The following is a 14,512-nucleotide window of genomic DNA, read 5'->3' on the forward strand; positions in this document are numbered from 1 at the left end:
TTACAAGGTCATTATGATAGACAACCCCAACCTATGATGGGAGATGCAAGAGATTTCAATGCTGGAATCTGGATTCATTGTGCCAAGGATTTGCTCACAAGGGAAACCTAAACTAGACAGAGAAGATGAAGTACCAATGTTCAAATAGATTTTCAAATAGAGGGGTACTACAGAGTTCCTCAACTATTTACAATTTATGTTGATGGCTTAGATGAAGCAGCCGTGTACACTAGCCAAATTTGATGATAGACAAATAGATGACTTTGCTAATTTTGAGGAGTTCACAAAGAGCGTGTAGACGATTATGGTTGTTAAATAAGGAAATGTTGGGTAAGTGGACAAGAAATTGTTTAATGGAATATAATGTGGGGAAATATGAGGTTATCCACTTAAAAAAAGAATGGAAAAGCAAATATAAATTAAATGAGACTACATAATGTAGCGGTACATAGATATCTTGGGTCCAAACATGTGAAATACTAAGTTAGCTTGGTTGTACACCAAGTTATTAGGAACTAATGGATTTTTGGCCTTTTTTAAAAACAACAACAAACTTAATTAAAAACAGGACACTTTTGAAACAATTTTATGGGGTGCTGGGCAGAATGTACCTGGATTATTGCAAACAGATTTGGTCTCCATATTTAAGGAAAGATGTGCATGCATTGAAGGTTCTTCAAAGGGAATTCATTTGGTTGATTCCTGGGATGAAGTAGTTAAATATATGCAGATAAACCAAGTCAAAGCTCTTCGGAACGTAGTACAATGAGATTAACTTAATTGAACAGGTAAGATTGATGAGGATTGACAGAATGGATACCGAGACAATTTTCCCCTTGTTGGGATTTAACAAACCAGGATGCATAGTTTAAGAATAAGCCATCCTCCATTTCAGATGGAAAGAAGGAGAAATTTATTTTTAGAGGGTCTGGTGAATCTTTAGATTTTGCTGGCACCGAGAGGAATGGAGTTGGAGTAATTGAATATATTCAAGGTGGAGGTTGACAGACGTTTGAACTATAAGCAGTCGAAAGGGAATTAGGGAGAGTGAGAAAGTGATGTTGAAGCCCAAATCTGAAACGGTACAATCTTATTGAACATTGCAGCCTGCTACTGCTTCTTATGTTCTTATTATAATTAAATACGGCAAACTTTCTTTTCACTGCCACTAAGTTACCCGTTAACAAATAAAGAATAGTTTTTGGCCAAATAATATAGGTTTATTTTTATGTGTACTACTCCTGACCACCCCTCCCCATGCTGTTGCTTCAATAGCCCAATCAAACCATGAGAGTAAACATAGTCTATGTACTCTGCCAACATCTAGCAACTGCAGGTAATGATGTAGATGCCTAACTCTTACTTGGTTGTGCTCTGCTGCAAGTGCTCAGAGCACCCATTGCTCTGAAATATTTCGGAATCATAATATATGAGGTTCTGGGAATCTTAATATGCAGCAATGGAGTCGACCAAATCCAAATTCTCTCCTTGGTCACAAACTCTTACTACAGAATGAAAAAGTAGAACGTTCACATTCCACTCCAGAGAAATTAGACATGCAGATGCTGAAACTCTAAATCAAAAACAGAAAATGCTGCAGGAACTTAACTGGTCATGCAGCACCCATGGAGAGAAGGGAAAAAATGAGTTCATGTTGTAGGTTAATGATTGTTCATCAGCAATATTACTGATGTGGTATTAGTTCCTATGGATGCTGCTTGACCCACTGAGATCTTCCATCATTTTGTTTTCATTCTACTCCACAGAAATCTAGACTTGTATGCATCCCGGTTTTGACGGAGCATGCTCTCTTTAATCAAAGGTCCAATCTCCACATTCAAGGCAGTTTGTAAAATATTCAAAGATCGTATTTGAGGAGTACCACTTTCCTATCTTGACTAATATTTATGCATTAACTAGCGATATTACAAAACCTACCTTCAGCGGCGCTGCAGATCTGCCACTGGCTGTGTGTGCGACTACGGCACCTTTGGGGGGCGGGCTTAAAATGCAGGTTTGTATCGCTTGTCGGAGAGGGATTTCCTCGGGCTGCTAGTCGATGAAGAAGAATCGATCGGACTTCCGTTCCCGTTTTAAAAAAAAAATCACTGGACAATTTAATAGTTGGATTAAAGTAAAAAGCGACTTTGAACGCACTCAATGCCTTCAACGTGACGGATCGTAATATCAGGACAAAACAAAGGGTAAGTCGTGTATTTCACATATAATCTTGTTTCTTGGGGTGGCTTTAGTCTAATTTTACGATGCAAAAATGTTATTTAGTCCCCAAACGATTAGGCCAGGTCTTTGCCTGCCGATATCAGGTTAAAATTCACGACAACGTTCCAATCGATCGCATTCCAGAAACACCCACTCGCAAGACATTTGGACAATCATGTCATAAATCGTCTCTATTTTGTGTAATTGTCTATCCAGTCAATATTTTTTCACTAAATATTCACAACATGTATTGTGCAAAAAAATAATAATTTTGATTATATTGAGAGTGGATGTTTCTAGATTAATTTATGGGAATTAAACATTAAATTCCTTCCATTTGACATATATGTTCAAGACAGTAAGATTTAAAAATCATGTTATATTGTGAATTCTTGTGTGAATGGGATTAGTTTGTTATTTGGATACTTAGGCTATTTAAAACATTTAGCCTTTTCTTAAGAAATGGATAGATGTTTAGATCTAGTAATTGAATTTAGATGAATTTAATTGATTAGATGAATTTCATTGATTTGATGAAACTGATGAATATGAATTTTTTGTTGGGTATTTGCTATTTCGTTTAACTTTATCATTTCTACCTTTTTTCTAAAACTACAAATAATAACTTGTTTCTGTTAATGCTGTTCTGTGGTTTTTTTCCTTTACATTTTAAACGGGTGTCTCCGAAGAAAAAATGCACAATTGTCATTCCAAATGCCCAGCAAAAGAGTGATTTAGACAGCATTCGCAGAGATTATCCAAATTTGTACTACTCCAAATGTGATGATCTACAGGACATTATTAATGGGAAAGTAGTGGGCAGAAAGGCATGTCATGTGTGGTTTGAAGAGCAAAAACTTGTAGTTTACAATGCCTAAATTGAAAAGTTGAGGAAAAACAAGGTGTACAGATTTGCTTATTGGTTACAATCTAAGGAGTATGATGATGCTACTGATTATGATATGCCAATGTACCAGCTAGAAACTGATCTTCTCCATAATGACTTGGTCTATTGCTAGAAATTGTAATGTATTTACCTATCTGTTGCAGACATACAGCATATAACACAATAATATTAATAAAGTTCTGATCTTGAGAATATCACATTTTTGAATGTTCAAGGCAGTCTGGGTATTTATTACCATTTCCGACACAATGGTCAATTTTGTAATTAGCTACAATTAGGTAACTAACTAATTATATGCTTTAATTTCAGGTCATCCAAGTAAGATTTGTCATATTTGTTTCAAAATGCTTCAATCTATAATAACTGAAAATTTCATTCAGTTCTCTTAATTTTTAAGAAAGTTATGGGCTTTTGACTGTCCTCGATCACAACTTTGGTGCTAAGTCAATGGAAAAGCAATAGGGAACAAGATGCTAATTTCCGAGTATGAAAATGGCCATAACTTGTTTAATACTGAAGATATGAAAGTGAATTAGGTATCAAATTAAATTTCTTTTTATGCTTTATCTGATGGGATAAATTGCAGACTTGATTTTTAAAATCTCAAAATTTTGTAACATTGATACATTAACCAGTCACCGTCTAGTGCATTATCAATATTACATTGCTATTCAACTGGTCTGCACCAGTTATGATTATTATCTGATTTTAGTTCACCCCTGGGTTATTTTGCAAATTTCAAGCACTGAAATGAGGTAGTATAGGAACTCAGATTGCAAAGCTGCTATTAGTCATTTCCCTGTCCTTTTTAAATGTGTACATAGTAAATCTCAATAGTGTTTAATCTATAATTATATGAGGTATTCCTTATTATAAACCACAAACAGCTCCCTGTGGCAGTGGTTATAGTTTCCATGTTTACCAAAATCTTAGTTCAGGATGTTCAACTGTCATAAATCATCCAAAGGTACAAACTTAAATTTAAAAATATGTCAAGTACTTTCTCAATTAAATGTATTATAACCTGATTTTTATTCATCCAAATGCTTAGCCCCTTCATCAATTACTTTTTTAAAAGGTGAGGTCAATTTACAGCATGAACTTCCAAAAATATCTAATGAGTGACCAATTTAAAAAAAAGTTAATTTCTGGCAGCAGGTGAAATTGGTCACAATGGATATACTCCACATTTATAATCAGATCAGGCATGCTAGATTAGAGTCATCTGAGGCACACTCAGCAATAATACAACGCTGCTTGATATTCTCCTTACTACTGCTCATGTTAAGTTAAAGTTTAGGGAGTGAGAACTAAAAATGTGGTCAACAGTGCTGATTCACTGTAAAAATAAACTTATTACAGATGACAAAACAGTTGGAGAAAAAACTCTAAAAGGAGGGAACTGTATGATTTTGATATGTTATTTCAATAAAAACAACACACTGGGTGAAACAGTAAAAGGTCTCTGGTTGAGGCTGAGTGAGTTTCATTGGTCGGCCATTCACAAGTGGAGCATTAGGAAGTGTGAAATCATGAGGAAATTTGAATTATTGAACCAAATCAAGATCATTAAATTTTATAAATGGGCAAAACAAAACCATCTCAGTGAAATCAACCAGACCAAAAGGTATTCCCTGTGTGGACTTTATGCGTGGAATTTGCTCTCCTCAAAGTTGTGGAACAGCTCGTGGTCCATTTTGTTTTACTGGTAATCAATTCTAATAGTAATTTTATACTTTCAGATTCCTAGTTGCATTTTCACAATTTATTTCAAAATTAAAATTGATACCACTTTATTTTACACCCATCATCCCATCAATCATCAATATAGGAAGTGATTTACTTACATATTCACCATATGTAGAATCTTGTACTGGAGGTGGTGGAGGTCTATAACTCGGTGCTCCCCTTGCTCTTGGCGCTGGAGCTCCTCGTCCTCTAGTTCCAGGACCTCGACCAGGAGGTGCTCCTCTGGGAACTGGCCCTGCTCGTGGGACTGCTGATGCGGGTGGAGGAACTCCACCACGGCCTCTGATGCAGGGCAAAAGGGAAATGTCATAAAGCACCTGTTTGCATGTCAGAAAGAATAATTTAAGGCTTCAAAAATAAACTTCGGCGTTTTGTAGATTAGTGAGCTTTTACAATCTAATATTAAGAAAAAACACCACAGACATTCTCCTTATTTTCTTCACTTGCCAACAAAAACATCCAGTGAAATTCAAGACTTTTTGTACATTACATTTATAACTTTATCTTCTCTGCAAGTAAGCATGCAGGTACAGCAGGCAGTGAAAAAGCAAATGGCATGTTGGCCTTCATTGCGTGAAGATTTGAGTTTAGGAGCAAGGAGGTCCTACTGCAGTTGTACATGGCCCTGGTGAGTCCGCACCTGGAGTATTGGTTGTAATTTTGGTCTCCTGATTTGAGGATGGATATTACTGCTATTGAGGGAGTACAGTGTAGATTCACCAGGTTATTTCCTGGGATGGCGGGACTGACATATGATGAAAGAATGGGTTGATGGGGCATGTATTCACTGGAATTTTGAGGGATAAGAGGGGATCTTATAGAAACATATAACATTCTTAGAGGATTGGACAGGCTGGATGCAGGAAAAATGTTCACAATGTTGGGGGAGTCCAGAACCAAGGGTCATAGTATAAGAATAAGGGGTAGACCATTTAGGACTGAGATGAGGAAAAACCTCTTCACCCAGAGAGTTGTGAATCTGTGGAATTCTCTGCCACAGAAAGCAGTGGAGGCCAATTCACTGGATGTTTCCAAGATTAGATTTAGAGTTAGATTTAGCTCAGGGCCAAAAAAATCAAGGGATATGGGGAAAAAGCCAACAAGAACAGGGTACTGATTTTGGATGATCAGCCATGTTCATATTGAATGGCGGTTCTGGCTCAAAGGGCCAAATGGCCTACTCCTGCACCTATTTTCTATGTTTCTATGTCATGACTTTTCTGTAACTCCATCAGGAAATGCTAAACTCTCTCTTTCCTCGAACATTATTGGCTCAACCACCCTTTATGTACCTTTCCCCATCAATGTTGTCATTGACTAATTGAAAAGAGGCGTTTGCCTTACTTCAGAGCAATATCTCTAGCACTAGTATTTTATAAGCTACAATTACTTATAGATTGATTTTACAATACTGACCATTTATACCTTCATAGCACTTCAGCCGTGCTATTTTTTAATCAGTTATTGATTCCAACACCACAGCTCTTCAGCCCACTCCATTTATGCCAACCATCATGCACATTTAAACTAATCCCATTTACCTGCATTAATTCTATATCCCTCCATGCCTTGCTCAGTTAAGTCCCTTTCCAGATGCTTCTCAGATGTTGTTACTACTCCCATCTCTACCCCTTCCTCTGGCAGCTCATTCCATACAACTACCACTGTGTCATGAAATATTTCCTCTTCAGTTCCACCTTAAACCTTCCCCTTCACACCTTAAACATGTGCCTTCATTTTAGAAACCCACACCTCATAATTTTATATACTTCTGTTACTTAAAAGTTCAGCCTCCTTCATATCAGGGAAAACAGACCTAGCCTGTGCAATTTATCCTGTTAACTCGATCCAGGTAACATCCTTGTGAATCTTTTCTGCATTCTCCCAAATTTAACCATACCATTCCTATAGTGCCGTGACCAGAATTGGACACAATATCTCTGTATCTAAAAGTGATCTATAACTTCTAAATTAATTCAAAATGTTAAGATTCTGATCTTTTGGTTCTTTAATTCTGAATCCTTAATCTGGGATTGCCAAATATGCACAAATTCTTCATTTTTCTTGCTTTCTAGGTAGTTAACTAATGCACATTTAGGTTTTCATCTTTGAGGTTGTTTACTCTTTAAATATATGCAAGCAATGGACATGTAAAATGACAAATATTTTACCTGAGATAATATATCTCAATATTTAATATTGGCAAAGTGTGTCATCAAAACTGATTCTGAAATCAAGTAGTAATTTAGCCTACAAAAAACTGTACTACTAGTTTTCACACATATACTCTCACCTGGTTAGAGTTGGTGCAATTGCTCCACGGCCCCTTACTGGTTTTCCCCGGACTGCTGGAGTTTCTGGACTTTCTGGTGTACCATTCAGGTATGATAATTCCTGCAGTTGTTGTTGTCTAATTTCATCATTGTAATCCTAAAAATATATATGCAAACATTATGAACATTATTATTTTGGAGGGGATAAATAATCCAAGTTGGTAATAAGCTCCTTTACCAATTTCAGTCGCAACATCGATCAGCAAGACCCCTTATTTCCACCTTCATGATGCCACGAGCTCACTTCATCTGCTGCATAAGTGCTTGTTAGTGCCTTTGTTAACTTTAGGCAAGACTATTCCACACTAGGTCTGCACCCCTTGTTCTATTGTCCATACACTCAAGGACATCCAAAAGTCTAAACATTTCCTAATTTGCACCAAGGCCTGTTCATCCTCATGAATATTAAGGATATCGCGAGAAAAAGTAACCGATTGATAAAAGCACACTGACTGGTTACATCACAGCTTGATTAAGTAGCTGAGATGCTCAAGGAGAGGAGGCTGCAGACAGTGGTGCGCACTGTCCGATCCATCATGGGTATTAATCTCTCCACCAATGAAGGAATCTACAGGGAGCACTGCTTCAAGAAGGCAGTTAACATCATCAAAGTCCCACACAATTCTCCCAAAGGTGTCATCTCATTGCTTCCATCACGAGAAAGGTGCAGGAGCCTAATAACTGTTACCTCCAGATTGAAGATCAGTTTCCAATCAACCATCAGGCTCTTGAACCACACTGCACAACCATAACCACATCGCTAACTCAGCAACAAGCTACTTGGAACTTTGTATAGTGTTTTCCAAACTTTGGCTAGCACTATTACAATATGGTACCTGGTAATAACTGATAATTTATTGTATTAACATTTATTGTATATTTATTTGTTGTGTTACTATGGTATAAAGCTGTAGCGAGAAATAATTGTATTGTTCTGCACCTGTTGCATATGACAACTAAACATTCTTGACTATTGGATGCAAATGTTGCTCAGAATAAAAAATCAATCTTATTTTATCAATTGGCAGTTCAGATACACGAATCCAAAGAGCCTACTCTGTCTACCATTTATTGTGCTTGTACTGTTGTACTTGGTAATCTGGATTGTCTTCCAGTCCAGCAGTGCTGGAACTTCAAAAGTTCTCACCAATTTTTTCAAATCAATAAGCTCATTTCTTCATATCTTTAATTTCCTCCAGTTCCATAACCTTTAATTGTGTGTGCATTAGCTGCCAAGGCCTCTCACGATGGTGTGTAGATGAAGGGTAACCTGCATGTGCCTACTTCCCTCTGTCTTTTTTTGGTACTGGTTGAGGGTTTGCAAAGTTCTGTTGCAGTTGCCAAAGTAACTGCAGGGAACACAGAACACTTAAGAGTACAGCCCAAGATCAGGTACATCAGCCCACAATGTCTGTATCGAACATGATGTCATCTATGACTATCATCATATCATATAATCATGTCATATATCATATATATAATTACTAAAAGTCTGATCTTGACAACTTCCTGTTGTTCTGTATATTATTTTAGAAAAAATGCTGCCACTTACGGCTGTGATTTTTGGCCATCTTACTCAGAGTCCCCCTCCGCTGCGCAGGACAAGAGGATTTTTCCCATCGATGAAAAATAAGAGTTATTAGTGTTTAAAAAATGTTGCGATTCTCTCTCGTGAAGCCCCTTCCGGAGGGACTATAAAACCCGGAAGTGTTGAGTGCCTCAGTCAGTCTCTGCAAGGAGGGGGAGCGACAGGGTCACGTCTCTCAGTCTGAGCGGTGAATAACACTGAACATATGTCTACTAAATTGTGAGTGGTTTTACTGACCTGTCAGTGCCCTTAATTTGCTTTGAAAATATAGTTTGGAAATGCTAAAGCTGTGTTGCCTTTGGTTTGGAAATGCTAGAGCTGTGTTGCCTATGGTTTGGAAATGCTAAAGCTGTGTTGCCTTTGGTTTGGAAATGCTAAAGCTGTGTTGCCTTTTGCTTGGAAATGCTAAAGCTGTGTTGCCTTTGGTTTGGAAATGCTAAAGCTGTGTTGCCTTTGCATTTCCAAGCTGTGTTGCCTAATTAAAGTTGCCTTGCCTAATTAAAGTTGCCTTGCTTAATTAAAGTTGCCTTCTATATAATTAAAAGTCTAATCTTGATCACTTCCTGCTTGCGCTTTATATTGATTTTAGAAAAAAACGCTACCACGTAAGGCTGTGATTTTTGGCCATCTTTTTTCCCATCGATGAAAAATAAATGAGTTATTAGTGTTTAAAAAATGTTGAGATTCTCTCTCCTGTCAATCACACCATGAAGGCCACGCCCCTTCAGGTGGGAGGGGGAGGGACTATAAAACCCAGAAATGTGGGCATGGTTCAGTCTCTGCAAGATGGAGGAGGGAGAGATCACGACTCGCTGTCTTTAGTGGCCTTGCACCCTGCTTGAAATGGTATGAAACTGCACTTGAATTTGGTGGCCTTGCACCCTGCTTGAAATGGTATGAAACTGCACTTGAATTTGGTGGCCTTGCACCCTGCTTGAAATGGAATTTCAAGGAATAGCCGTGAATCAACTGCCAGCCCACCAGCCGTGAGTGAGTGAGCTGCCAGCACAACAGGCTTGAGTGACTGAGCCCCCAGCCCAAGAATCCATTCGGCCCACAATGTCCATACTAGCCCTCTGGAAACCAGTCCCTTCAGCCCACAACACCCATACTAGCGCTCCAGAAAGCCGCCACCCCCCACTGGCCACCAATATTGGAATTGGTGGAGAGGTGGAATATTGCGTTGGGGGACTAGCTCTCCCGTGTGATGCTGGGACACAATGGGTCCCACTTAGTACTTACTAAAAGTCTGATCTTGTATGTGTATATGTGGTTTTCTTTACATCTTTGCAACAAAGCTACGCGGTAACGATTACATCTTTACATATTCTGATTGACATTTTCCCCCTCGAGGCAGAGTCCAACTTCACTGAACTTTTTATGCTTTATTTCTCGACATTCTCGACATTACTGATTAAAAGTCTAAAAAAGTCAAAAGACTTTGAAATAAAAATGACCAGCTTCAACTGATGACGTCACAATGGCTCGGCTAGCAGTGATCAGCTTCACTGAAGCTTTCATCCTATATTTGACGTTTTCGCTATTAAGGTTTTTAAAATGCCAACTTTAACAAGACTTTTTACATATTCTGATTCACATTTTTCCCCTCTAGGCAGAGACCACCTTCACTGAACATCTTATGCTTTATTTCTTGACTTATTACTGGTTAAAGTTTAAAAAAAATCAAAAGACTTTGAATTTAAAATGACCAGCTTCAACTAATGACGTCACAATGGCTCGGCTAGCAGTGACCAGCTTCACTGAAGATTTCATCCTATATTTCACGTTATTCGCGATTAAAGCTTTAAAAATGCCAACTTTCACAAGATTTTTACTGTTACATAGAAACATAGAAACATAGAAAGTAGGTGCGAGAGTAGACCACCAGGTCCGTCGAGCCCGCACCGCCATTCGCTCATGGCTGAACACTAAACAGACACACTTACCCACAAACAGTAGACACAAGACACAGAACACAAGACACTACCCTCCCCTTTATACCGCTATCACCCCTCTCCACCCCAAGAACCTCGCGATCTCCTGGGGGAGGCAAAAAACCGGATAAAAACCCAGGTCCAATTCGGGAAAAAAATCCGGGAAATTCCTCTCCGACCCCAATCCAGGCGATCGACACTTGTCCAGGAGATCACTCAGGTCTTACTATACTAACCATACCTAGGTCCATATCCCTGCCCTCTCCCCGTAGCCCCTTATCCCCTTGGCAGCTAAAAAACCATCTATTTTAGTCTTAAATATATTTAAAGTTTCTGCTTCCACTGCTCCCTGGGGCAGTGAATTCCATAAATTAACCACCCTCTGGGTGAAGAAGTTCTTCCTCATCTCAGTTTTAAAAGAGCCCCCCCTTATTCTGCAACTATGTCCCCTAGTTCTAGTTTCCCCGATCATTGGGAACATCCTCGGTGCATCCACCCGATCAAGGCCCCTCACGATCTTATATGTTTCAATGAGATCGCCTCTCATTCTTCTAAACTCCAAAGAGTAGAGTTCCAGCCTACTTAACCTTTCCTCATATGTCAATCCCCTCATTGCAGGAATTAATCTTGTAAACCTTCGCTGCACTGCCTCCAGGGCTAGTACATCCTTTCTTAAGTATGGACCCCAGAACTGTACACAGTATTCCAAATGTGGTCTCACTAATACTGTGTACAGCTGCAGCAAGACCTCCGTGTTTTTATACTCAATCCCCCTAGCAATAAAGGCCAAAACTCCATTGGCCTTCCTGATTGCTTGCTGCACCTGCATACTAACTTTTAGTGATTCATGTACTAATACCCCTAGATCCCTTTGCGTTGCATTACAACGCAGCTCCTCCTCATTTAGAAAATAACTTGCCCTATCATTTTTTTCCCAAAGTGAATGACTTCACATTTATTAGTATTAAATTTCATCTGCCAAGTTGTTGCCCACTCACCTAGCTTATCTATATCCTTTTGCAGACTCTTCCTATCCTCCTCATCCCCTACTTTTCCTCCCATTTTTGTATCGTCCGCAAATTTTGATATATTACACTTGGTTCCCTCCTCCAAATCATTTATATAAATTGTGAACAACTGGGGTCCCAGCACCGACCCTTGCGGAACCCCGCTAGTTACCGGTTGCCATCCCGAGTATGAACCATTTATCCCCACTCTCTGCTTCCTATTTGTTAGCCAATCCTCTACCCATGCTAATATATTACCCCCAATCCCATAATTTTTTATTTTTAGCAAAAGTCTCTTATGTGGCACCTTGTCAAAAGCCTTTTGGAAGTCCAAGTATACCACATCCACCGGTTCCCCTTTATCCACCCGGGTTGTTACTTCCTCAAAGAATTCGAGCAGATTCGTTAAACAGGACTTCCCCTTCACAAAACCATGCTGGTTCTGTCCGATGAAGTCATGTTTATCCAAATGCCCCGTTAGTGTTTCTTTAATAATTGTCTCTAACATTTTACCCACCACCGATGTTAGACTAACCGGTCTATAGTTACCCGCCTTCTGTTTACTTCCTTTTTTAAATATAGGTGTTACATTGGCCATGTTCCAATCCACTGGGACCATTCCTGCCTCCAGGGAGTTTTGGAAAATTATCACCAATGCATCCACAATCCCCACCGCTATCTCCCTCAAGACCCTTGGATGTAATCCATCAGGCCCAGGGGATTTATCCTCCTTCAGTCTCATTAATTTCCCTAATACCACCTCCTTGGTGATCTTAATAGTATTTAGCTCCTCCATTCCTACCGCCCCCTGTTTATCCAGCGTTGGAATATTTTTTGTGTCTTCTATGGTGAAGACTGATACAAAATACTCGTTTAATGCCTTTGCCATTTCCATGTTCCCCACCAACAACTCTCCAGTCTCACCCTCCAATGGACCAACGTTCACCTTAGCCACCCTTTTTCTTTTTATATAGCTATAAAAACTCTTACTATTAGTTTTTATGTTGTTCGCTAAATTCCTTTCATAGTCTATTTTCCCCGTCTTAATTAATCTCTTAGTTATTTTTTGCTGACCTTTAAATGCTTCCCAATCCTCTACCCTCCCACTATCTCTGGCTACCTTATATGCCCTTGCCTTCAGCCGAATACTATCCTTTATAGTTTTACTGAGCCATGGCTGACTGTTCTTACCCTTACCCCTTTTTTTCTTCATAGGAATAAATTTTTCTTGAAGGTTATACAGTATACCCTTAAACGTACACCACTGCTCATGTACCGTCTTATTCTTGAGTCTGCTATCCCAGTCAACTTTGATCAGCTCAGTCCTCATACCTTCATAATCCCCCTTATTTAGACTAAGCACCCTAGCCTGAGTTTCAACCTGCTCCCCTTCTATTTGAATATGGAATTCGACCATATTGTGGTCACTTGTTCCCAACGAGTCCCTAACTATGACATTTTTAATTAATCCTGCTTCATTACACAGGACCAGATCCAAGATTGCCTCCCCCCTTGTCGGTTCGGTGACATACTGTTCTAGGAACCCGTCTCTAATACATTCTATAAACTCTTCCTCTAGTCTACCCTGCCCAGTTTGGTTTGCCCAATTAATATGAAAATTGAAGTCCCCCATGATTACAGCAGTTCCCTTTTTACATGCGTCAACTATTTGCAGATTTATGTTCTGACTAACAGCGTCACAGCTATTTGGAGGTCTATAAATTACACCCACTAGTGTTTTTTTCCCCTTATTATTCTCTATCTGTACCCAAGCTGTTTCACTATCCTGATCCTTCAACGCAATATCCTTCCTCTCTATTGCCGTTATTCCCTCCCTTATTAAAAGGGCCACCCCTCCTCCCTTTCTTTCCTGTCTATCTTTCCTAATTGTCGAGTACCCCTCTATATTTAACTCCCAGTCCTGATCTCCTTGCAGCCATGTCTCCGTAATGGCCACGATATCATAACTATATATACTTAATTGCACCGTTAATTCATTTATCTTATTACGAATACTCCGTGCATTTAGATAAAGCACTTTCAGATGATTTTTACTACCCTTCCTTTCCGTTTTTGCCCCTTTTACATCTAGATCTTTATCTTCACAAATTCTGTCTCCTGTCACATTTTGAATTTCCGCTTCCCCACTGATACCCTGCTCTATTTCCTCTACCCCTGCCGTTATTACCCCCCTTGATACCTCCCCCCCGCTACTTAGTTTAAAGACCTCTCTACTGCCCTAGTTATATGATTTGCCAGGACCCAACATCATTTCTGCCAGCTTCCAACACACTTCAAACACTGAACTTTACACCTCACAGGAGGGGAAGGGCGAATTGCTATTGCAACACCCAGGGCAAGTGCAATTGGATTTTTTTAAAGCCCACTGCTGAGGGAGGTAGGAGAGTGCTGGAATCTTACCTTCGGGAACGGCTTGAGTTAGAGGACCACGGCCCCCGTGGGGGCTACTGGTAGGGAACCGGTGCGTTGGGGGAGCAGACCCAATGGGTCTCCACTTGGGTCTAGTATATCTGTCTGCCTGTCTATCTATCTATCTATCTGTTTCTATATATATATACTAAAACTCTGATCTTGTACGTGTCTATGTATGTGTATAGGTGTGTGTCTTTACATCTTCGCAAAAAAACAACACATTTTTACAAAATTCCGGTTGACATTTTTCCCGTCGAAGCCGGGAGCACCTTATCTGAACATTTCATGCTTTATTTCTTGACTTATTACTGAAAATGTTAAAAAAATATCCAAAGACTTTG

At 39.3% G+C, this 14,512-nt stretch overlaps 1 protein-coding gene across 10 annotated transcripts in view; it reads right to left on the minus strand.

Moving 5' to 3' along the window:
* The window catches only part of khdrbs3 (KH RNA binding domain containing, signal transduction associated 3), a 206,595-nt gene that overhangs the window by 91,962 nt on the left and 100,121 nt on the right, over positions 1–14,512 (minus strand). For all 10 annotated transcript variants that reach the window (XR_004411790.1, XR_004411791.1, XM_033019960.1 and 7 more), the window contains 2 exons: positions 7,170–7,306; positions 4,975–5,158 (listed from right to left, as the gene is read on the minus strand). Coding sequence is in view for 8 of the 10 variants with exons in the window: in XM_033019960.1 (XP_032875851.1) it covers positions 4,975–5,158; positions 7,170–7,306 (321 nt within the window). In the remaining 2 variants the exon portion in view is untranslated. The remainder of the gene's footprint in view (positions 1–4,974; positions 5,159–7,169; positions 7,307–14,512) is intronic.

Source organism: Amblyraja radiata, chromosome 4, assembly GCF_010909765.2.
Source record: "Amblyraja radiata isolate CabotCenter1 chromosome 4, sAmbRad1.1.pri, whole genome shotgun sequence".
Classification (NCBI taxonomy): Eukaryota; Metazoa; Chordata; class Chondrichthyes; order Rajiformes; family Rajidae; genus Amblyraja; species Amblyraja radiata.